General features: G+C 40.8%; 1 protein-coding gene across 5 annotated transcripts in view; it reads left to right on the top strand.

Annotated features, from left to right (window-relative positions):
• Positions 1–880: 880 nt before the first annotated feature.
• DOC2A (double C2 domain alpha) overlaps positions 881–25119 on the top strand; it is a 28584-nt gene continuing 4345 nt past the window's right edge. Inside the window, exons 1-10 of one of the 5 annotated variants that reach the window (XM_039330344.1) lie at positions 881–1445; positions 5461–5709; positions 11961–12040; positions 15420–15494; positions 21393–21502; positions 21609–21735; positions 22525–22584; positions 23900–24057; positions 24533–24614; positions 24723–24819. In XM_039330344.1, the coding sequence (XP_039186278.1) occupies positions 5481–5709; positions 11961–12040; positions 15420–15494; positions 21393–21502; positions 21609–21735; positions 22525–22584; positions 23900–24057; positions 24533–24614; positions 24723–24819 (1018 nt within the window). In that variant the 5' untranslated portion in view covers positions 881–1445; positions 5461–5480. Of the gene's footprint in view, positions 1446–1563; positions 1662–1760; positions 1995–4767; positions 5052–5460; positions 5710–11960; positions 12041–15419; positions 15495–21392; positions 21503–21608; positions 21736–22524; positions 22585–23899; positions 24058–24532; positions 24615–24722; positions 24820–25119 lie in introns of those variants that run through there. The other 4 variants (XM_039330346.1, XM_039330345.1, XM_039330342.1 and 1 more) reach the window with 4 other exon arrangements.

Below are 25119 nucleotides of genomic sequence, written 5' to 3'. Positions count from 1 at the left end.
ATTCCAGCAGAAGTAGAAACAATTATTTCCTTTTGCAAGAAACCAAGTGATTTACTTTTGATCAATTTCTGCCCAAGTCCTCCTCCTTCTCTGTCCTCCCTTAACTCTTCTCTGGATATCTCTGTGTGTGTGTGTGTGTGTGTGTGTGTGTGTGTGTGTGTGTGTGTATGAATGTATGTATATGTGTGTGTATATATGTATATTATACATATATATATATATACATATGCATACATACACACACATATATATGAATGTATGTATGCATATGTATATATATGTATAATATGTGTGTGTATGAATGTATGTATATGTGTGTGTGTGTATATATATATATATATATACACACACATATATATGAATGTATGTATGCATATGTATATATATATGTATAATATGTGTGTGTGTGTGTATAGAGAGAGACATATATACATATATATAGACATATATATTCATTCATTCTAGCATCTGCACATTTCCACACACACTTGTTTCCTCTGTAGACCACTCTGAAATACTCCCTCCCCCCCTTTCCCCTTCTCCTCACCTCACTTATAACACGTTCCAGTCTCTTTTTTCTCTTTTCAAAACCTCCTTATTAACAATATCACATTATATAATCTGTATAATACAATTGTTATATTATGTAATTTCATAATATAACAATTGTTATATTATATTGTTATACTATAATACAACTATTGTTATATTATATTGTTATATTATATTGTTATATTGTTATATTATTCTATTCTATTCTATTCTATTCTATTCCTTTATTCTGCCCTGTATTATTATGGATATGCCTTCAACCATGTTTTGTGTGTAGCTTCTTACTTTTTTTTTTTTTGTATTAAGGAAATGCACCCACCTTAAGCCCAAGGGATATGGCAGAAGTATTTAATAATTCATCGTTCTTTATACTCTTATCTTTCTCCTGCTCTCTTTAGGAAAAAGAATGAACAAAGCTTAAAATATATAACTCTCTTCGTCCAATTAAAACTGCAGAAGAGAAAACAATTTTTATCATTATTCCCCCAAAGCACACACGCGCACACACACCTAGTTTATCTCGCCTCGATCTTGGTAGTTGATTTACCCATGCTAGCCTCTGATTACTTCTCTCTTTCTCTCTCTCTTTTCTTTTTTCTTTTCTTTTTTGCTACGGCTGAGTACACACACAAAGTCTAATAGTTCCGCCTTTTATCCTCTAATCTAATCTATGTATTCCATATCAGATCTCTGCACCGTCCCCCTCCCATTCTCAATAGAAACAATAGTCTCCACCTCTCGACTGCAACCCCCCCTTCCCTTGCGCTCTCTCTCCCTCTCTCTCTCTCTCTCTCTCTCTCTCTCTCAGTCCGTGGGATCCCCATCGATCCCCTCCGCTCATTCCTTGCATCGCCTTCTCCTCACTGGAACCTGTTGACGGGATCTGCACCCAGGTAAGATGGAGCGGGGGGGGGGGGCTGGAGGAAGAGAAGGGGGGAGTCCCGTGGGACTGAGTGGGAGAAGGAGGGGGTGAGTGTGCAGCCGTTGGAGGAGGGTTGTGGGGTGTGTGAAGATAGTTGCGGGGTGCAACTTGGGGAGAGACAAAAATGTGGGGTCACAATCTGGCAGAGTTTCCAAGAAGGCAGAGACTTGGCAGAGTTGTTCAGCAGGTGATATTCGGGAGATGGGGAGGGGGGGGAAAGGCTGAGGCAAGTTGGGAGAGACTGTTATGGGGCCGACAGGGGAGTTTGGGGGCAATGGCTGGAATGTGAGGGTGAGGGGGATTGAAGATCGGCGGATATCAGGGTAGAAAGCAACTCAAATGTGCTTCTTCAAAGAATAAGAGGCATTTATGGTGTAATCTGGAAAATGGAGGGACATCAGTTGCACAGAGGTGGGATATTCAGGGGAAAAAGTTGGGGCGTAGACAAAGGTGTTAAGAATCGGAGATGGCTAAATTGATTCCGGAGATGGGAATAGATGCGGAGAGCAATTCTGGAAAGGTACGAAACTGATTGAGAACTGGTGGACCGAGGCAAGGTTGGTTCAAGAAAATACTTTTATGCAGACCTCGCTCCCTCTCCCCCTCCCTCTTTACAAAAAAAAAAAAAAAAAAAAGACAATTCAGTTCAGCAAATTTATCCTGTGTCTACTGTTTAAGAAAACAAATTCATGTAAAATTAGCTTCTGACTAGTACTAATTTCAAAATATTCTGCTGTATCAAAATGTCATTAAGTGTCCAACAGAGAGAAATTCCTAATTCACTTATAATCATCTCACTATTGCTAAAAATTGGGGTGGAGGGAAGAGAGAGAGGCCAGTGCTGCAAAACATGCTCTAATTGGAGTTTGAAATTTTGTTGACTAACATTCCATTTCTCAGGTTGCATTGATCTGGTAACCTTTGATTTCATGTCTGTTTTGCCCTTTTTTCCCCTTATTTTTATTTAAATACAGATCTGTCTACTCAGAAATAAACGTTAGCTCAGTGAATTCAGTGGAACTTGATTCCTATAAAATGGGTAGACCACTGCAGTCTTATAGCGCATCAGGCTATTTCCAACAGTACAGTTCGGATGTTTAGAATAATAATAAAAAAAAATTGTCGTCAGTTTTGTTCACTGCACCAACATCCTAACTTTTAACCTGCTTGCCACCAGAAAATGGGAACCATGGTTTTGAAAAGATGGGTTTGACAGTATTAACGGTATTTCAGCAACAATATCTGTTGAAATGTTTTCTGTTAGGAGAAAGAGATCAAAAGGAAATCTCTTTATAAAACCATTTGTTTCATTCATCCAAACAGGGAAAGTTTTAGTAAATTTGGGAATAGCCAAAAAAGGGTCCCCAGCTCAAATTTTGGGAAGTGAGGTTCACAGAGTGGATCATGAGAAACTAGGATGGGGAGAAATAAATCTATGTAAAACTATGGAGTTTGGTTCAGAAAAAAAGTAAGGGTCCCTTCCTTACAAGAAAAGGCATATGGGTGAGGTAAAGTTATGTAAAACATAAAAAGATAAGTTGAGATAAAATCACTAGGATAGTCTCCTTGTTTATTCAATTTTTTATGTAACATTTCCTGCATGCATTGATGTATTAGCTTTTTCCTATAGACAAAGGTCTGTAGATTTTAGATTTACATTTGCAATAGAAAAAATGAAAACATCTTATTTTCCTGAAATCATCATTCAGAATAGAAAAATGAAGCTTCTTTTTTAATGTGACTTGTAACATCTAATTAATTGATAGAATTGACTGATACAGAATGTAATAGTGATTTTATATAGGAATACAGCAATGTTGTGGAGATAACATACTTTCGGGGTGAACGATAGACTTCTTCTTTGGTAGTAAATTTAATTGATGAGTTAGTGAGAGGACTTCAGCTAAAGTAAATTACTAAGGACTAAATGTAATCTGTTAGTAGGCTGAGAGGAATTCTAAAACGTCAAAAAATAAAACAAGCAAATGAACAAACACAAGCATGCTTAAAAACATTGCAGTGAAGGCTGGACAGGTCTTTAGGAAGCCCACAATTCTACTATATCAATTCTCAGTCATCATTCAAACTTTATATAATGTACCAAGACTGGCTGGGGAATTCTGGGAGTTGAAGTCCATACATCTGAAAGCAGCTAAGTTTGAGAAACCCTGTCTTAGCCCGTAACATAAACCCTGTCTTAGCCCGTGATTAAGAGAAGTGCATTTCTTACTTAGAAAATATCATTTTTTTTCTACCAGAGTTTTTTTTTCCTGAAACCTACTTGAGATACCTTATAAAGAAAATAATAAAATGTTCAGTCAAAGCTTAAACATTGCTTATTTTTCCTGTGACACAAACAGTAATAGATATTTCTTACCTAATACAAATTGTAGTTCACCATCACAAACAGAAACACTTGTTCACACAAAGGAATTTTTTTGGTTTCTTTTAAAAATAATGCCTGATTGAATTTCTCAATTCTTCTGACAACAAAGAAATGTTTGCTTTGCCTTTTGCCTCCCTGCAAAGTAGCAAATTTGACCTGCCAATCATTATAGTTTAGAGGGAGAACTAATCAATAATATTTATTTGGTCAATGACAAGCAAAATTTAAAAGTACAAAAACAGTGCAAAGCAAATGAATACAAGAATATGCTAACAAGCGGCAAAGTAAATCAGATAGTATAACATTCACTCCTCTGTATATTAATACAGTTGTTACCCAGATGATAAATCTAAAACATCAATAGGTATAAAATAAAAATAAAAACTATATATCCCCTAACAATTCATCAAACAACCAGCCAGTTTGATTTAGTGGTTAAGACTCTAGATTAGAAAGTGGGAGACCATGAGTTCTTCCTCAGCCATGAAAGCCAACTGGGCAACTTTGGGGCCGGTCCCTCTGAGCCCAATCCACCTCACAGGATCGTTGTTATAGGGAAAATAAGAGGAAGAAGCTATGTTGGACATGTTTGCCACCTTGAATTAGGAGTGCCAGTTTGGTCTAGTGGTTAAGGCACCAAGCTAGAAAGTGGGAAATCATGAGTTCAAGTCCTACCTTAGCCCTGAAAGCCAGCTAAATGACTGTGGACCAATCACCAGGAGATGGAGAGTTCTAATACCGCCTTTGGCGTGAAAGCCAACTGGCTGTCCTTGGGCCAATCACCAGGAGGTGGGGAGTTCTAGTCCCGCCTTAGTCATGAAAGCCAGCTGGGTGATTCTGGGCCAGTCATTCTCTCAGCCCAACCCACTTCACAGGGTTGTTGTTGTTGTTATTGTTGTTGTGGGGGAAATAGGAGGAAGAAGGTGTGTTAGATACGTTTGCCACCTTGAGTTATTTGTAAAAATAATAAAGGCAGGATATAAATAAATAAATATCAGCTAAGATGTATCAAACCCAAAATATTACTTAAACCAAAGGTAATTATGTCTTTAACTAATTTTATCTTGCTTTCATTGCAGCAGCACAAAATTTAGCTACTGCCCATGTAATGAATGGTTTTAAATCTTGAAGGAGAAGGTTCATGTAAAATTTATCTGACCTTGCAAGGAATTTACAAATTAGGAGCACAAGGTAGATTGACCTGATGTCTCTATAAAATTTATAACATAATAAGGGCTCTATGAGGGAGATAGGCAGCTTTAAAAAGTGGTAGATGATTGATAGATAGAAGAGGGAGAGGGAGAGAGAGAGAGAGAGAAAGAGAGAGATGGTTTCAACTTCCTTGTCACCATATGGGCGAATTTTCAAAAGTTTACATATAGTAACCAAAACATTAGGCTGCATTTTAAAGTTTCCCGTTTCCGGAGAAGCTGGATGCCACCTATTAAGAACATATCTAGAGATGTATTTCCTTGAGAATCGAGCCCAATCGGTTTTATTCCAGCAAATTTGCCTAAGGCAGCTTTGCATACCAATGTAGTACCACTGAAAATAAAAATAAAAGATGAAAATTAATGAGTGAATTTTTCTCCCCTTTCAGCACAGTTGACCGTTCCTCCAATGACTGTCCGCCGTGGAGATCGTGCATCAGTTCCTATCCGAGAGCACATGGCCATCGATGTGTCCCCAGGACCGATACGACCCATTGCCCAAATCTCAGCTTATTTTCCGCATCCTGGGCTGGAAGGGGTGCTGACAACACAAGATAGGATGAGAAGTGAAGGAACAACTGTACCCGCAGGAACTGGGGAAGGAGAATCTACTGAAGGATATGATTCTGATGAAAACAGTAAGTATAATTCCCCGTGTCTGTGTCTGTAGAGAAAACATGAGCTTTGATCAAACTATCTTTTAATACAAGAAAAAACAGCTGGCTGCATAGCACATTCCATAAAGATTCTTTTACATTGACTGTCACTTCACATATCAACTTCTTCTCTTCATATACTGCATACAGTTTTGTCACCACGATGTAAAAAAGATGTTGAGACTCTAGAAAGAGTGCAGAGAAGAGCAACAAAGATGATTAGGGGACTGGAGGCTAAAACATATAAGGAATGGTTGCTGGAATTGGGTATGTCTAGTTTAATGAAGAGAAGGGCGAGGGGGGACATGATAGCAGTGTTCCAGTATCTCAGGGGCTGCCACAAAGAAGAGGAAGTCAAGCTATTCTCCAAAGCGCTTGAAGGCAGGACAAGAAGCAATGGATGGAAACTAATCAAGGAGAGAACCAACCTAGAACTAAGGAAAAATTTCCTGACAGAACAATTAACCAGTGGAACAACCTGCCTCCAGAAGTTGTGAATGCTCCAACACTGCAATTTTTAAAAAAGAGACTGGACAGTCATTTGTCTGAAATGGCATAGGGTTTCCTGCTTCAGTAGTGAGTTGGACTAGAAGACCTCCAAGGACCTTTCCAACTCTATTATTATTAGTAATAATATTAATATTAGTAATATTAATTTTAAGATAGAGCGTATAGATGCTTGACAGCTGGTGGTTGGATTTGTACATTGTTCTATGTATCATACTATAACTTTGTTTGATTTCGAATTAGCAGAATGTGTGAACTAACTCACTAATGGTCTGTTCAATTAATGTGAACACAACCATTGTGGTTTGTCAGCTGTGGTTTATGACTTGGCAAGATGTATGATCTAAGTCACTATAGTTTGTTCAATAATTGAAACAAGTCAAAGAATGTTGTGTGAATAGAACCAGCAGATCTGCCTCTCATACGACCATCTACTCACTCATAGTTAGATTTTTTTTTCACACATCTACAAAGGCATATTAAAGTTTTGTGAATGGCCATCCAGAGCCTCATCCTCCACTTTAATGTCAACTTATATCGACACTGACATTCATACTATCTCAATTGCTATGTTATCCAAACAATACGTTTGTCATAAACAAATCTGTCTTACAAAACAGTTCTCAAAAATATGGACAATTGAATCTTCGCTGATTGATTAGATGCCACTGACTCGGCATTAATTCCTGTCACAGATAAAAAAAATGTTCATCTTCTCAGCTTGTCCCTAACAGTAACTCATATCTCTTTGAGGAGTATTCACTGGAGGTTGTTAAGAGGAGATTGGACAGCTATTTGTCTAGAATGGTATAGGGTGGGGTCTCCAAACTTAGCAACTTTAAGACTTGTGGACTTAACTCGCAGAATTCCCCAGCCAGCCATGCTTGAAGACCCTTGGTTATAAAATATCCTGCTTGACTAGCGGATTGGATTAGAAGACCTCCAAGGTTCCTTCCAATGTTGTTATTCTATATTCTGTATTTCCTTGCTCCTCTCCAACCATCATTTCCATCGTTTCCCCTTCCTTCTTTGTTTCTCAATCTTACCTGGAATACTTTATCTAAATCCACCATCACTCACATACACCTGCCCAATGTAAGATTCTGATCTTTTAGAGAGGTACATTCCTCAGTTCCACTTCCTTCAAAACATTCATCCACATATACCGTTCACTTAAAAGTGGTGTTTGTGTGAGCCCTTGTCACATTTATAGCCAATGTTCTGGGGAGAATTTTGTGAACAGGCAGGTCTACCATTGTGACATTTAACGTGTAACCATCATGTTGTTCTAGATCTTGCTCATTCTTTGTCATACATGCTACAAAATGTCCTTTCCATTCCGACATCTCCTCTCTCCTACCATTTGCACACTGATCTGGAAATAAAGTCTAGTGAATCTCCTGAGGTTTTAGGCTGAGTGAATGCAGGCAAGAACTAAAAAACAGAATCCTATCTTTGCCCCGAGGCAGTCATACTTAATTGTAAATAGCCGCACTCAGTGCACAATAAAATAATACATGGACACTAATCCATAGTAAAAGATAAAAGGTCTGCAGAACATGATTTGGTAATTTCTCTTCTCTAAAGCATAATCGCAATGAGGAAAATTGCAAACCTACCTAGAAGTTTTTATAAATATATATATATAATATATATAATATTTTTATAATATGATTTTTTTCCAAATCAAGCTATTTAGTATCAGGCAAGATTTAATTGACTCTGGTAACTGGGTTCACATCTGGAAGGACACATGAAAACAACTTATCTCAACATTCCGGGCTCTTTTTGGACACAAAATTTGAAACAGACATGTACACAAATTCATGCTTATCTTTCTCAGAAGCAATTCTTGTGTTCTATCAGGCCAGGTTCTCCAATATTTGTTTCAGTACTTATAATCTACTATGATTAAACACTCTAGCTTGTCAGGCTCAAAATCAAGAATGACACAGCAATCCTTTCAAGCCGAGTTCTTTATTGTTTCACCTCTATAGACAAAATCTTGCTAGACTGAGGATTCTACTATCTGCATCTACAGGACATTCTGTGAAACATTAAGGAGGGGCTGTCTTCACCCTCTTTCTCTCACACTTGACCTCTGGGCTGAGTTGCCTCTTACTCCTCTGGAATGCACCTCCTCCCTCCTGGGGAACCACCTCCTCATTACATTAAATCACAAGGTACCATGAACTTATTATCCAACCCTGCTACCCATCAAAGCAGAGTTAACTTTAGGCTAAAATTGAGTAGGCATTGGCTTAGAGTGCTAAATCTTAGGGTGTGCCAATGCCTCCTCGTCTCCTTCCAAAGGAAATGAAAATTTTGCATCACAACTTTCTCAATACAGGAACTAGACAATGATACACACCCGAGAATCCCAGTCACTCAAGCCCAGACCAGTATAGTTGGCACTTTGAAAGATATTCCTTTGTTAAATCCAACTGTGGAATTTGGAATTGGCTTGAGTAGTCAAAACAGCAGAGGGGAACCCAAGGCTTCATGGGGTTATCATTTGCTGCTGGGGGGCAAACATGGGGAAAGGCTACTTGGGCTGCCTGTGAATTTTCCAAAAACCTGGAAAACAGATTCTGAACAAGAATGCAACTAGCAAATCTGGGTTGCAAAAATCTGCCTAACCACTAGATGGCAGTAAAACGATACAGAAAACTCTCTGCTGACCTCTAAGTGGTCCTCTGAATCCCTGCAACCTGGATCTGGTAACTGTAGCTTCCAGGTGCACACTGTTCTTCTTACAGTAGGATGGAATGACCTGCTGCAGCTGGCATTCTAATGTGAGAGAAATAGATGAAGGAAAGAATTTGTTCCCGCGCACATTTGTTTTTAGGACTAGGAGAAACAATAGATAGCTATTAGAAAACCAAATATTTTGGAAACATGCTCTGTTCTCGCTTTTTTGCACTTGTTCTTGTGCTGAGACAAATAAATATGCACAGGCTTTACCAAATTCAAAGCCTCAAGCAGATTTGTGTCAGCACAAGCACATGCCTACTATTCATGTGCAGAGAGTTACATGAACTACGGTATCAGCCATCCTCAAAAATGAGTGCCGTGGCACTAAAAACTCAAGATGTCAGTTTTTCCCCTTGAATCTGCATCAGAAGAATTATTGAGGTCCCATATACTTTCTGGGGGGACAACCCACGCATGCAAATGTTCACTCAGGCATCTTCTCTAATAAAAACAACCTCACCACACCTCTACTATTAACACAACCCAGCATAAAAAAGACATTACATTTATATGCTCTCCAACAGGTGCCTGTACACACACACACATACAGACACTGACTCCCATAAGACGGGAGGGAGGGAGGAAAGAAGGAAATGACAGGAGGGAGGTTTAATGAATGGTAGGTACAGAGTGAGGGAAGGAAAAAAAGGAAGCTAGCATAGAAGTGGATACTGTAGATGAATAGATCACAAGAGAGAAAGATAGACCTCCCTGTTACCAGACAGAGGCATGCATCAAAACATAAACCCATCCAGAAACCCTTACAAATAAATGTATCCCAATACAAAGAGGTACAGTCTGATCAAACATGTGTAGGGACATATAAGCCCTTTTCATTTGGGCTTTAAAATTATGCAGACCATCTGAAGGCCAGGAATGAGTGGGGGGGGGAAGGAAGAATACATCACGTTTTTTGCTCTTGATCTCCATGCATCATTCATCAGCAGTTTGTGCATGCTCGCCATGCGCTCTGGGATCTAGCTTTTCTCAGGCATCAAAAGGGAGCCTAACCGATGACCACTAGCACACACCTAGCAAGAAGTGCCTAGAATTGATGAGTGAGGAGAGGAAGCCCATCCTCTTTCTTCTCTTCTGGTTGAATTTTACTGAGTCAGGACTAACTAGATCCTTTGTATCAATAACTAAACCATGGTTTATTGAAGAAAGCTCAATTGGTAGGGTGCATACTACCTGCTGAGCTGTTAAGTGCCATAAACAGAACATAGTGGCTATGCTTACACAACACAGCCAAGCCAGAAAGAATTATGACTTAGCACAGTGAACAAGCCTATTTGTGAAATGGGGCAACAACGATAGGCCAGAGGCTAAGCAAGTGGAAGTGAATTTCCTGCCAAAATTGGCAAAACACAGTCCACAACCCAGGCCAAGAAACCTTTTTACTGTGGCAGACTATTGATCCATACAATTTATAGATCAATCACAACATCTTGGAACACATAAAGGAGAGAATGCTTTGTTCTTGCCACTGAGGAACTACAAATAGATCCTATATGGTTCAGATTAAGGCTTCTAGCTTTAAAAGATGGGACTTCTAGAGATGGCTGGGTTGGTTGATTGGATGGATTTATTTGCTCACCCGAATGTATAAATGCTTTTATAAAGACAGAGAGAGATGGGGAAAAGGTTCTAATTCACGAAGGCCAACGTTCTCCAGGCTTAGAAAAAAACAGAAGGAGAAGTAAATAGTGGGTCCCCGAGGTATGATCAAAAAGTCAAGATGGCAAAAGCAATGATGTGATCATAGCTCTGCCTGGTTTTTAGGTGTGTCACATTTAAAAAACAAAAAAAGCTTGAATTGCACTGTCACAGCCACCATCTTGATTGTTTTTTAGCATTCCTTGCAGACACCCCTGAGGGTCCTGAATAATTAATAACTGGGCAACTGTCCCAGAAAGAAGACATAGTATCCTAATTTGAAGAAAAAAGAGGCAGTGATAAAGAAAATAGACTTACCTTTGTGGAGTCCTTGGTCCTCTCTGAGCTTGTTTGTTTGCATATGTTTCATTATCCAACTAGGTAACATCCTCAGTGCAAGAGAGTATGGGGTTTCCACCCTTTTTATACACAGTAGCTTGCCCTGCAAGTTTTGGTGGCGGGGGGGGGGTATAGTTTTCTCCTGAGTAGTTCCTTAGTTAGGGTATTGTTTTTTGCTTGATTGTTTGCCTGGTGTTAATTCTTGCTTATCTGGTGTTGGCTGCTGGAGAAGATGTATTCTGGTCTTTTTGTTTCCTTCCTCTCTTTTGAATGGTGTGTAAATATGTTTTATTTCTATGTGTCTAGTGATGGCTGATTCAGAAACGTGCCATGTTTCTTTGCTTTGTTCCATGAGAAACAGAAGCTCAATTATTATGCATCTTCAGACACGTCTACTTTATTTGTGCAATTAATTCAGGACATCACATTCAGTTTTCCTGGTGCCTAAATTAGATTATCAGAGGGAAAGGGAAGGGGGGCACTTGAGATATTCAAAATGAAAGTGTGCACTCCTATGCATAACTCACAGACAGAGAACATTTACATAGAGGTGTGCAGAATTTAGGGTAGGGGATCATTTTGACAATATTGGCCAGCCAACAAGATAAGAACACCTTCTGGTATTATTTGAACTCACAGTCAATCTTCGTTCAATTGTATACAAATGTATGGATACAGCGATATAAATCAATTCAGAGAGGGCTATGCTGGCCAAGCCTGATGAGATTTTTAGTCAGTTCATCTGAAGCAAGGTTAGCTGGAGAAGGTTAATCTGGATCATGAATGGCTGGGGAATTCTGGGAATTGAAGTCCACATGTCTTAAAGTTGCCAAGGTTGAGAAACACTGGTCTGGACAGATGGATGGCATTGAATTTGCAGATTGTGAGTGGGATTGGGAAGACATCTTGAAGGAAAACATTGATAAAATGGATCTCTTTTTAACATTTGTTTTCCTTACTGCCCGGCCTTTTTCTAGCATCACTTGGGACTCTTGAATTTGATATTCTCTATGATCCAGAAAGCTGCACCCTTGACTGCACCATCCTACGAGCCAAGGTAATCGTGTTCCCTTACTGGGCCTCAAAAACTTCTTCCGAAGCAGCTTCTCCAAATTGGTGGGGTTTGGACAACTGTAATTTTTTGCTAAAGGAGACACAGCCTGGGCTGGCGATAAGGGATTATGAGAACAGCTACTCAACTTACTTGGAGCACAGTAGGCTGTGGAAGGCTGCTAAAAAGACACTGTTTTGCTTTTCTAGCACTCTCCATGCCTTTAGATTCAGCTTTTCTGCATCACATGTTGCGTTTTCACAATAAACGGCCTTGATTTAATAAAAGAGGCCACACCAGGGTGGAAAATCTCATTATGGAGCTAGCAATGTTCATTTCAGCCTCTCTTTTCTCCTGCCACACTCAGCCCTTTCTCTCTACCCCATCTACAAAGCCTTTAGAAGTCAGGCAAGTGGCCTTTAAGTGTCAAACCAAACCTCTGGGGTCTTCACCTGGCTGCTTTTCTACAACCCTGATCCTCAACTCACACATCAGCAATACATAAAACCCCCTCCTCCCTTTCTTCCTTCCCAGCTGGTGGGCTTGCAGCATCTTCAAGCATCTCGGGCGGCGACGCGCCAGGCAACCGGGTATCCGCAGGCATCTGGCGTTGCTGTGGCAACAAAAGAGGGCGGGGGGGAAGTATGGGAAATACTGCGGCAGTTCAGAACCACAGCAAAACTAACCCAGAGCCTGCCACTTCGAAAAGAGTAGATGACCCTTATTCCCAACTGGCAAGTTTCTGTTTCCTTGGTGTCGCCCTCTGGAGATTGTGTGCAAACTATTTAGAGGATATGTTTACATGAGTGCAGTTTTAAAAATATTTTTCTGACTAATCTATCGTTTTCCCTGTGGCCATTCACCAACAAAGGCAATTTAGCTGGAATTTCCGCAGTGACTCTGAACAGGATTAAAATGCATGACCCCGATAGTTCTGGGATTTGAAGTGGCATAAAGATCGCCTTCCTAGCCAGGAAGGTAAATTAAGGCTTCTGAAAAGGGGTTTCAAAAAGTTCAACTGCGATTTAGAGATGAATTCCCCACACCTGCAGTGATAATCCAACTATCCTACCTAGTGCACTGTTCCTTAGGGCAGATATCTCAGAATTTGTAATTCTGTAATAATCCAACAAATTCATTGCTGGATGGAGAATTGATTGCAATCAGGAAACACCTGGAAAGTGCCACTGGTCAGTATGTGGAGTGAAACTATTTTACGAATGTGGAGGAGTGGATTTATACCATGCTCATGAGGCCATACTTGGAATACTATGTACAGCTCTGGTCACCATGATACCAAAAAAATGTTGAGAACCTAGAAAAAGTGCAGAGAAGAGCAACAAAGAAGATAAAGGGTTTGGAGGCTAAAAACGGTACAAGGAAAGTTAAGGGAACTAGGTATGTCTTGTCTAACAAAGAGAAGGATTAGGAAGGATATGATAATGGTCTTCCAGTATTCAAGGGACTGTCACAGAGAAGAGAGGGTCAACTTAGTCTCCAAAGCACCAGAAGGCAAGACAAGAAGCAATGTTTGGAAACTTTTTAAAGAGAGATCCAACATAGAAATTTCCTGACAGTGAGAACAATTATTCAGTGGAACGGCTTACCTCCAGAGGTTGTGGATGCTCCATCACTGGAGGTTTTCAAGAAGAGAATGGGCAACCATTTGACCAGGATGGTATAAGGCAGGGGTAGGCAACCTTGGCTCTTTTATGACTTCAACTCCCAGAATTCCCGAGCCAGCATGGCTCAGCTTGGAAACTCTCCTTTTCCCCTCAGCTGGCTCAGGAATTCTGGGAGTTGAAGTCCATGATTCAGTAAAAGAGCCAAGGTTGCCTACCCCTGGTATAAGGTCTCCTGCTTAGAGCAGGAGGTTAGATTAGAAGACCTCTGAGGTCCCTTTCAACCTATGATTCTATGTTCTAACCCCCAGACCTATTCCAGGGTGGGAGTCTTAATAATTCAGACTCTTAACACAGTGATTCTCAACCTTTCTAATGCCGTGACCCCATAATACAGTTCCCCATGTTGTGGTGACCCCCAAATGGGTGTGGCCACCAATAAGAGGGAGTAGGAGAGCTAGGGAAAAGGGAAAAAAATGGCGGACAGCATGGTTTGGTGACCCCCGTGAAATGGTCATTCGACCCCAAATGGGGTCCCGACCCACAGGTTGAGAACCACTGCTCTAACGGATTATGCAGTTTTGCTTTTGCCTATGAAAGACCCTCCTCCTCCTCCAAGGCAGAGCTGAAGAATGTACCGGTGGTCCCCAACTTACGACCACAGTTGGGACCAAAATTTCCATTGCTAAGCAAGGCAGTCGTTAAGTGAGTCGCACCTCATTTTACAACCTTTTTTGCCACACTTGTTAAGAGAATTGCTGCATGTGTTAAGTGAATCACCTAGTCCAGGGGTAGGCAATCTTGGCTCTTTTATGACTCGTGGACTTCAACTCCCAGAATTCCTGAGCCAGCCATGCTGAGGGGAAAGGGAGAGGTTTCCAAGCTGAGCCATGCTGGCTCAGGAATTCTGGGAGTTGAAGTCCACGAATCATAAAAGAGCCAAGGTTGCCTACCCCTGATTCCTAGTCGTTAAATGAATCCAGCTTCCCCCATTGGCTTTGCTTGTTGGAAGGTCACAAATAGTGAGTGTTGTGACCCCTGGCACTGCAATTGTAGTAAATATGTGCTGGGTGCCAAGCACCTGAATTTTAACCCCTTAGCTGTGGGGAATGCTGTGGTGGCCGTAAGTGTTAGGATTGATTATCACTTTTCCCAGTGCTGTTGTAACTTCAACAGTAGCTAAACGAATGGTTGTAAGTCAAGACCTATCTGTAGTAGGTTGACCATCAGGCCCTGCTACATGCAGACACCAACTTCTCTCTCTCTCTCTCTCTCTCTCTCACACACACACACACACACACACACACACACACACACACACACTGTTCCTTTTTTTCTTTCTCGATCTTTTTTTTCCTTTCTTTTTTCTTTTCTTCTCCCTTCTAAATTGCAGATTGTCTTTCTCCAAAAAAGACTCCCTGTGGAGAAAAAAACAAAGATATCCTTTACCAGAAATCTGAGCCAATCTCTTGTGGAAGGATTTTAATAAATAAATCCTGCCACCCTCCCCTTTAATCAGCAAGTCATTTCGAGGAAAGGATCAAGCTGGCTTCACTGCTGATCAGATTTGTAGCTTGAATTGAAATTAGCCCAGAGTATCACACCCATAAAGTGGAGTGGGCACACTTATGTCTACTTTTGAGTGGGAATTTTGTAATTTTGAGAGGGGTAGAGAACTTTCTACAGGCTTCTGAATATGTGGAGATATAAAAAGAATAAATAAGTATAAATAGAATGGAATTAATGCTGGTTTTTTTTTTCAGGGACTAAAGCCAATGGATTTTAATGGCTTGGCTGACCCTTATGTCAAACTACATCTCCTTCCAGGTGCTTGTAAGGTAAGCACTAGGGGGTCTGTTGGAAGGGGCCCATAAAAGTCAAGATGGTGGCTACAAGCGTGTGATTGAAGCCCTGACGCCCATTCATATCCAGCATGACATTTTGATTTTTTTTTACTCTTTTTTGGATACCTTTGGTAAGCATAGTCTCAAATTTACATCCCTGTTATTGTGTCTTAATTCTGGTCCCACATAGCCACAAAAGTTTATGTGAGTATATAATATCAAGTCTCCTTCAATACAAGCTTGACTCTTTACATGTGTATTACATATTAGTTTTTTGGGGGGGAGCAATAGGGAAGCAGCCTTGTCCTTCTCTTGGGTTGCTTGTCCAACTTCCCAGATGCTGCTGGCCTCTTGGAACATGAAAGTGTGGACAATGGTTTGGTCTAGTGGGGAAGGCACCAGGCTAGAAACCTGGGGACAATGAGTTCTAGTTCCACCTGAGACATGAAGCCAGCTGGGTGACTTTGGGTCAATCATGAGGATTCTGTGAGTTCTAGTCCTACCTTAAGCATGAAAGCTGCCTGGCTGACTTTGGATCAATCATCAGGTTTAGTTTTTAGTCCTGCCTTAAGCATGAAAGCCAGCTAGCACCAGGCTAGCTGGCTGGGTAACTTTGAGCTGTCTCGGCCCAGCTAATCTCACAAGGTTGTTCTGGGGAATATAGGAACAGGAAGGAGTATTAGGTATGCTCACCTCCTTGAGTCATTTATAAAAATAATGAAGGCATAATAGAAATAAATAAATCTCTCAAAATTACTCAGAATTTGCCCATTCTTCCTGCTGTCCAAAAAAGCACCTGCCTCCTCTGTCCATCATACAGCTCTAGGAAAGAGAATTAAGAAGATTCTGATTTAGGGCACTTAGGAATTAAATGGGAACTGAAGAGAAAGTCTCCAGTGATCCAGACTTCTGCAATCCAATGTTTCTCAATCTTCACAATTTGATGAAGTATGGCTTTGCTGACTGAAGAATTCTGGAGCTGAAGTCCATACCTTTTCAAGTTGTTAAGGCTAAGAAACACTGCTGTAATCTAATTCCCTTTCCTTTTCAATAAATCCAATTAAAATAGACTTCGTGAAAGTCTTCTCAGTTGCTAGGATTTTGACTTAGACAGTTTAAACCTCAGCCGGAGGGGCAGAAAAAGACAAAATGGCAGCAAAAACGATGCAATTGAAATAACCATCCCTTCTTTAGATATGTCACAGACATTTTAAAAAGGCAGAACTTCAATTGCAAGGCAGTGGCTGCCATCTTGAATTTTTGACTCCTCCCTGTAGATCCTCCTAAACCTTTGAGATTGTCTCACTGTTTCCCATCTGACCTGAACTCATCTTGCTTAAGTTTTCAAAATCAATTAAAGTGTAATAGGTGCAGCCATCTACCAGTTGTGTGTGTGTGCATATGTGGCATGAAAGCTGGTGAGGATAAAGTTTATCTTGCACATTAAACATTTTGAATGAGAAATAAAATTTGCCATGTTTACTTGTCGGTAAGCCTATCCACAGATAAGCCGATCCTTGAATTTTTAACCATGAAAAATGCACCACCTGTGCATAAAGTGATGCTCAAAATGTTTATATGTATTAATTTTCACAATTGGCTTATCCATAGATAATCCACAAATTATCCATTTCATGATATTTTGATTAAAATTTCAAGGGTCATCTTATCTGTGGATGGGCTTATCTGTGAGCATATTTATTTATTTCTCAAATTCATATAGCTGCCCATCTCACAAAACTTGATCCTGGGCAGTGTACAATTATTAAGTAAAAACAATATGTAGATAAAAACAAGCATTTAAAAATACGAAGTGTCAACATTAAGAAATACATTTATTAATCAAATTCATATAACTCCCATCTCAAGAAAAATGACCCTATATACAGGATATATGCATACGTTTATCCTGTACTATAAATACAGGAGATGCAGATACTTTTAAAAAGTATATGTAAAAAGGTAAAAATGCTGTAAAAAAGTAGACTCAAAGGATGCCCCATCCATGGATAAGTAAAACTCATTTGTCATCTTATTCCTGAGTGTACAGGTAATTCTTGACTTACGACCACAATTAAACTCAAAATTTCTGTAGCTAAGAGAGCTTTGTCCCATTTTATGGCTTTTCTTGCCAGAGTTGTTAAGTGAATCACTGCAATTGTTAAGTTAGTAATATGGTTATTAAATAAATCTGGCTTTCCCATTGTCTTTGCTTGTCAGAAGGTCACAAAAGGGGATTACAGTTGACAAGCGTCTGAATTTTGATAATGTGACCAATGGGGATGCTGCAATGGTCATAAGTGTGAAAAATGGTCATAAGTCACTTTTTTCGGTGTCGTTGAAACTCTGAACGGTCACTAAATGAACTGTTGTAAGTCAGGAACTACCTGTATAGTATTTCATATTAATGCTGTCATCATATTGTATTGTTTGAAATAATTTATAAAGGAATTAATTTTCGGACAGGCCTATTAATTTAATTGCTGCCAAGAATAACAGTAACGTCACTCATAGATTATGAAAAATGTCTTTTCTCCAAACTATCCCTGAACTGTGAGTGAGGAGATCACTGAGGACCATCTCCTTGTGAAGAAAAAGCTTATCCCCTGCATCTTCTCCACAGCATCCTACCAGGAATTCCCTCCGATGCTGAACTTTAGCGCACGCAAATTTTGCATAACTTATTAGATAATAAGAGGCTTTTAAGCCAGCTGTAACTGGATGTTTGGAATAAGAAACCTGATTGCCGAAATTATATTATCTCAGGGCCAAAAAAGATGTGACAAGGGAATATGTGACCAAATCTTCCAAATTAATATTTATGAATATTTATGTACGCTCAAAAAATAGCGGTGCACGCCTGATGGTAGGAAGCAGCTGGGAGGAGCAGGTGCTATAAGCCTGTGTTGCTTTCCAAGTCTAAATCCACCCATTTATCTTGAAACAATTATTAGCCAAGCTGAGGAAAAAAGAAGAGATGGTCTTCTTCCCTCCGTGAGTGTAACAATAGCTTTGGGATAGACATCTTGAGTGTACTTTTCTGCCTCTGGTTAGCCAAATGAAATCAACACTTTTCTATAAAATCAAAACCAAAATCAATCCACATCCATTTCACAGTCAAAACTAGAGTCTCTTCTCAGGAGTTCCTACCACACATCTGGGTGCAGCTGTTTTACCTATGCCAAGGGCAGAAGGGGCAACAGATAACTGATTGGGGAAGAGAAAGAGATTCAGAAGGTATGAATCCCTACTAGCTCTATGAGAACAAGAGGCAGAGCCTGGGGGCAGAGTCAAGAGAGAACTCAGCCCAGAATCGTTATATGTCCACAAATGCTGCAAGTCCACCCCCCCCCCATGAATTCCATTGACTCTTAACTGACACCAATTTAGTGCTGACCATTACTTGACCAGATTCTTGTGTATAGCCTGAGCAATAAATCAGCAATAAATTAACTGGAATCTATGCACCTGACATTAGCACGTGTATAGGGGGAGCAAGAAAAGAAAATAACAAATGTAGCATAAGAGTCTCTTCTTAACAGAAGTTGTGATGTGGCCTACTTGCATGAAAGGTGCAGAGTTCACATTACAACTGTGCAAAGCTACTTTGGTCATTTGAATGAAAACAATGGATCCTACATATGCTCGGATCTCCAGTAACAGGATTCAGATCATTCAGAACCACAGGTGAACAAGGAACATTAGGCTAGATTTACCTAACACGCTAAACCAGAGTCCTTCTATTTATCTATATGCTACTAAAACTCTGATTCTCGTAGCCTTTCACTGGATGAAATGGTGCATCTTAGAGGAGGAACAATTGTTGAACCAAGGTATCTCAAATGGGCTAACTTACAAAATGCATCCAAATCCGGGACCCATGACTCTTGTGGAATTGGCAAATCTTATAAAACATTTTACGACATCAAAATTATCATAAGGCATTTTATTACATAATAAAAAAGGTCATAAAACCTTTCCTGTGCCGATGTTTGTGCTATAAAGTTCTACCTGAGTTTTCTTTTTTTAAAGTATATTTTTATTTTTTTTTAAAAAAATCTCAGTATAAAATACAATGGGGTGAGCTTCCTTTCCCCAGCCCCTGTACGTCTAGCAGTTTGAAAGCATACAAGTGCGAGTAGGTTAATAGGTACCACTTTGGTGGGAAGGTAATTGCGTTCCGTGTGCCTTGGTGTATAGTCATGCTGGCCCCAGGACCACGGAAGCGTCTTTGGACAACACTGACTCCCTTGGCTAGGAAACGGAGGTGAGCACTGCACCCTAGAGTCAGACACAACTGGACAGGCAAATCTTTACCTAAAGACAATGTGAAAGGGGGAAAGGAAAGGGACAGAGGAGTAGAGTGAGGAAGGGGGAAAAGAAATGAAAAAAGAAACAAAAAGCAGTGACTTCTGACTTTTTTTTGGTACAATAAGATACATAATAAGTTATGATAGCAACTTTTTAGCTATACCAAATAATAACTTCTAGCCATTTCTCTACTAATAATCCACTTAATTGTCAAAACCCAAAGTCAAAAATATTTTTTCCTCTTTCACACAGAAAGTCCAGAAACGGTTTCCAAGTAACCACAAAACTATTTACATTAGCACAGTCAACTTTGCCATCCCTCCCTGTTCCATCATCTTTTGAATCCATTCCTCTATTGAGGGAGTTAACACTTCTTTCCATTTCTGGGCATATAAAATTCTTGCAGCCATCAACATGTATAGCAACAAAGTTCCATTTTTTCCCCATTTCTTTATTTAATAGTTCTAAAAGAAAAAGTTCCGGTTTCCACTGTAAGTCAGTTTTTAAAATATTCTAAATTAAACCATGGATCTGTACCTAATATTTCTTTGCCTTGTCACATGTTTACCACATGGAAAAAAAAGTACCCTCCTTAACACGAGCTACCTTCAAGGCAGATATATTTCTGAATTTCTCCCTGAATGTTTAGTAACTTTTCTAATACATTAGGAGCTCTGCCAGTCAACAATCTGGTAAGGAATCTGGTAAGGAAATATTTCTGAACGGATGACATAACATGAGGGAGCTCAGCAATACAGCTGCACTTACAGCCGTTTGCAGCATCATATGATCATGTGACTGCATTTTGTGATGGTTTTGCTAAAAAACAGCACTTCTGTTTTGGGAAAAACTGTGCCCATAGTGAACTATTGGTTTGCTTAAAAACTGCAGTGTTTGCTTAACTATAGCAGCCATTTTATGACTGCCACATTCACTTATGTGACCACCACAAAAAAGTTCATAAAATTGGGTCAGTCACATTTTTGTCACGACTTAACGGCTGCAATAGGCCGGCTCCATTACAGTTGTAAGTTGAGGACTATCTGTATCTTAGCGGTTAGCAGGATAAAGAAGGAAAAGCATTACAAATCGATTTGTATCTTATGACGCTGTTTCCCAGTCCTCAGAGCAGGGAACAGATTCAGCTGCAGGCTTTGCTGTACAGATAGTCCTCAACTTACAATCACTCATTTAGTGACCATTCAACGATACAATGGCACTGAAAAAAGTTTTTTACACTTATGACTGTTGCAGCATCCCCATAGTTGTGTGATTAAAATTCAGATGCTTGGCAACTGATTGATATTTATGATGATTGCAGTGTCCTGGGTTCATGTGATCCCCTTTTGCAATCTTCTGACAAGGAAATTCAATAGGGAAGCCAGATTCACTTAACAATCATGTTACTAACTTAACAAATGCAGTGATTCACTTAACAACTGTGACAAGAAAGGTCATAAACTGTGACAAACTTCACTTAACAATTGTCTCACTTAGCAACAGAAATTTGGGGCTCAGTTATTATTGTGTAGCACTTCTCTACTGTTCTGTTCTTCCCTTTCAAATCCTTTTTCTGTTCAGGCCAACAAACTGAAGACACGCACTCAGCACAACACTCTCAATCCTGTGTGGAACGAGGTCCTCATCTACAATGGGATAACTGCAGAGGACATGGCTCGGAAAACGTTGCGGTGAGATAAAACCCGCCCTTTGCTTCACAACTCATGCCACAGCCCCTCCCGCGCTCTCTTCCCTCAACACAATTCTCCATTCTTCCTTTCTGTTTCTGCCTCCCAGAATCACTGTCTGTGATGAGGATAAACTGACCCACAATGAATTCATCGGAGAGACTCGGGTGCCACTGAGACGCCTGCGCCCTGGCCAAAAGAGACACTTCAACCTGTGCTTAGAACGGCAACAACCGGTGAGAGCTAAGTCAAAGAAGGTTGTATAACCTGCGATGACTCGTTGATTATCTGCATTTGATTTATAGTAAGACTTAGACATTCAGAGACATCTTTAGTTACTTCTTTGCTGGTCACTTTGGCTGTCTGCTGTCCTCTCTCTTAAGAGTCCTGCCTTTCTCTAAAACTTTGTGAGATTTCCCCCTGCCCCCTAGCCACCCACCCCCAAACCCAAGTCTCCTATTTTTACCTGCATTTCACTATTTCTACCTTTTCATCCTTTGGAATGACCGAATATTCCTAGTAGAACAACGCAAAGACAAGAAGAAGCTTCCACATAGCAATCTATGAGCCAATTTATTCCATAAATGAAGAGCTGTGCCTGGTCCCCAAAGTCAAAAACTATTGGGTGAGAGAGATGATAAATTGGGATCTTTCTCTTTGGGGGACATATCTCCTCAGCCCTTGCCAATGGCTAAGGGAAAATTGGCAAGTAACCCAAGAACATATACAGTTCCCTATCACAGCCAGATGTATTGTCCTGCAAAACATCATTCCATGTCAGAGCAGGGAAATCTGCATCGTAGACTCAGTGCCACTCACAGAATTCAGATTAGAGGCAAATTAATAAAGGTTATTTTTTCCAGCATCACCAAGAGCCACTTATGCAAAATATACATTGGTTCTAATATTAGATTTCTTCACCAATTTGTCCTCTTCTCCCTCACTCCTCCGTGGGGCCTTTACACTCCTTGACTTTGCTGGGGCCCTTGTTTAAAAGTTCGCTAAATTCTCTCCTATCACAACAGCTGGCATCCCCTTCTTCCATGACTGCTGCCCTGCGTGGAATCTCCTGCTATCTGAGAGAGGTGAGAGTTTTTCTCCCATCCTACTCCCGCCCCAAAGACGGCACCTGAAAGTCCTCAGCAGGTTAGGTTGGGGATGGACCACCTCCTCCCTGCCAAGGACTGCTGCCCCATTGCGGGAACCTACCTGCTGAGTAACAGGGCTGGACCAGACCCCAAACAGAGCCACCCTCTCTATTTCTTCCCCTTCCCTTGCCAACTTGCAAAGCAACAACTCATCCATGCAAGCCACCTGAGCTTGTCATTTGCCCAAGAATTCCTCCTAGGCTCTCCAAACACCCAAGTACCCAATGTGACTGGCCCTCCCCCAACTTCCCCTCTCCACCCCCTTCCCTAGCAGGCCCTCCCCCAACATAAAGTTAGGTTGAGGGCTGGAGCTGGCTGTCCCTGACAAGGCAATAGGCTAGCGAGAGGGCAGGAAGAGACTGTCTTTGTAGCAGGAATTGGCAAAAGAAAGCCCAGTTGAGATAACATCCCAGGTCCAGTTTTCCAAATCTGATGCCTTCCAGCTGTGGGGGAACTACAGTTCCCAGCTAGCATCACTGTTGACTCTGCTGGCTGGAATATTCCTTAGATGTACCTCCCACCTATTTTCATTCAGGAGTTCAAGGGATGAATGCAGAATGCCCTTGTCCAGTTCCCTCCTCCCCTCCAATAAACCTTTGGGATACCTTGGGGTCACCCACTGAGCTTCTATAGCTGTGGTGGAATCTGGGTCTCCCTGCTCTTAGTCCAAGACCTTAACCATACATCATCCTGGCATGTGGTTCAGAGCAGCTGGAAGACGCTAAGATGGGGAAGGCTGCCCTGGGCTCAAGGAATTCAAAAGCCCAAGGCTGAATGCAAGGCCTTCTAAACGTTTCACCTGGGTCTCAAAATGTCCAAGGCCAAACTGAGGCCTAGTTCACACAACCAGCTAAGCCCAGGGTCATCAACTTTTTTAAATAGTAGACACCGCCAAAATTATTATTTTTAAAATGAAATGAAACATAACAAATTAAATGTAATTATGGATAGAGTTTATGTTTTACCATTCTGCTCGCCTTGGAGGTCATGGTGTCTGCGGGACCCCTGCAGTAATACATACAATGCTTTACTTGGTTTGTGTACTCAGTTGTGGTGCTTCATAAACCATGGCTCAATCATGGCCTAGCACTTTATGCAAAGCTAGGCCATGATTGGCTTATTCAGCAAGGCATGGTTCAAAAAAAAAGAAAAAGATGCATGAACCCAGTTGCAAAAGTTTGTTTGGGAAGGCCGGAGGGTGGGCATTTGACACAAAAGCATTCAATAGCCTTTCCTTTCCCCCACTGCATAGTTGGAACCCCCAGGTGGCTGGGCCCTGGAAGAAAGGGGTCGCATCCTGCTCGCCCTCACATACATCTCCGAACGTCATGGATTACTGGTGTCTATTCTCCGCTGCGCCCACTTAGCTGCTATGGATGTATGCGGCTACTCGGACCCTTATGTAAAAACGTGAGAAATGCACACATACAAAGGGAAGAGAGGGGTTCTAATCCTTGGTTAAGATCAACCATACTTAAGGATGGTTGGGGGAGTGGGGAGAAGTCTAGAGTTTTGGGGAGGGAAGGAAAAGATGTAATTTAGCCCCTCCCGTGTCTACTAGGGACGTGAAAGCCTTAGGCTCAAGAGAGGCTCTTTTCTTTGGCCTCCAGTCGATCAAAAGACCATGTATAATGTTCCCATTTAGCAAAGCTTTTAGAGACTCGCTTTAATAACCCTGGAATTAATGTTCGGAAGATGTCCCATTTGCTGTAGTCATTTCACATTTTCTCTCAGTGCTTTGGATTTATGACTTCTTGTTGAGTTTTTATGGTGGTGCTTTAGCACTTGCACAGGCTGGTTGTTTTCCTGAGAAGGAGGACAACTGTCTTTATGTACAGGCTTAATCTCCCATTCTCCCATTCCCTCTTCTTCTCTCTTCTGGCAGCTACCTGAAGCCAGATGAAGAGAAAAAATCGAAGCATAAAACAACTGTGAAAAAGAAAACACTAAACCCGGAGTACAATGAGGTAAATGAAGGAGAGCCAAGGAAGGCATTACATGATTGGGGGAGTGAGGGGTGTGTGTGTGTGATCCTGTATATTCCTAACTTTTAATACTTATCTGCCCCATTGCAGGATTTTTTCTATGAGATTGAACAATCAGATCTTGGTCATAAATCCTTGGAAATCACCGTTTGGGATTACGATATTGGGAAATCAAATGACTTCATTGGTGAGAAAATGGAAGAAGATCACCTAGTTTCAGGGAAGGGTTGTTTAGCCTAGGTCTTAGGAGATGCTAGGTGTGTTAATCTGGATTGAACTCCTGGGGCTTAATTCTACAAGGATATGAGGGATCCTTGGTGCTCTCTTGAGCTGGGTTGTTTTCTTGCAGAAGTTTCATTACACAAAGTAGCTAATATCAGCAATGTTGCCTGATGATGTTGATGATGGGTAGCACTGGTGACATTACCTAGTTTGGGCAGTGAAACGTCTGCAAAAAAATAACCAAGTTTAGAGAGCACCAAGGACC

Source organism: Crotalus tigris, unplaced genomic scaffold (assembly GCF_016545835.1).
Source record: "Crotalus tigris isolate CLP2741 ecotype Arizona unplaced genomic scaffold, ASM1654583v1 scf7180000024427.8105951120:4207309, whole genome shotgun sequence".
Taxonomy (NCBI): Eukaryota; Metazoa; Chordata; class Lepidosauria; order Squamata; family Viperidae; genus Crotalus; species Crotalus tigris.
This window is presented reverse-complemented; position numbering and strand designations above follow the sequence as displayed.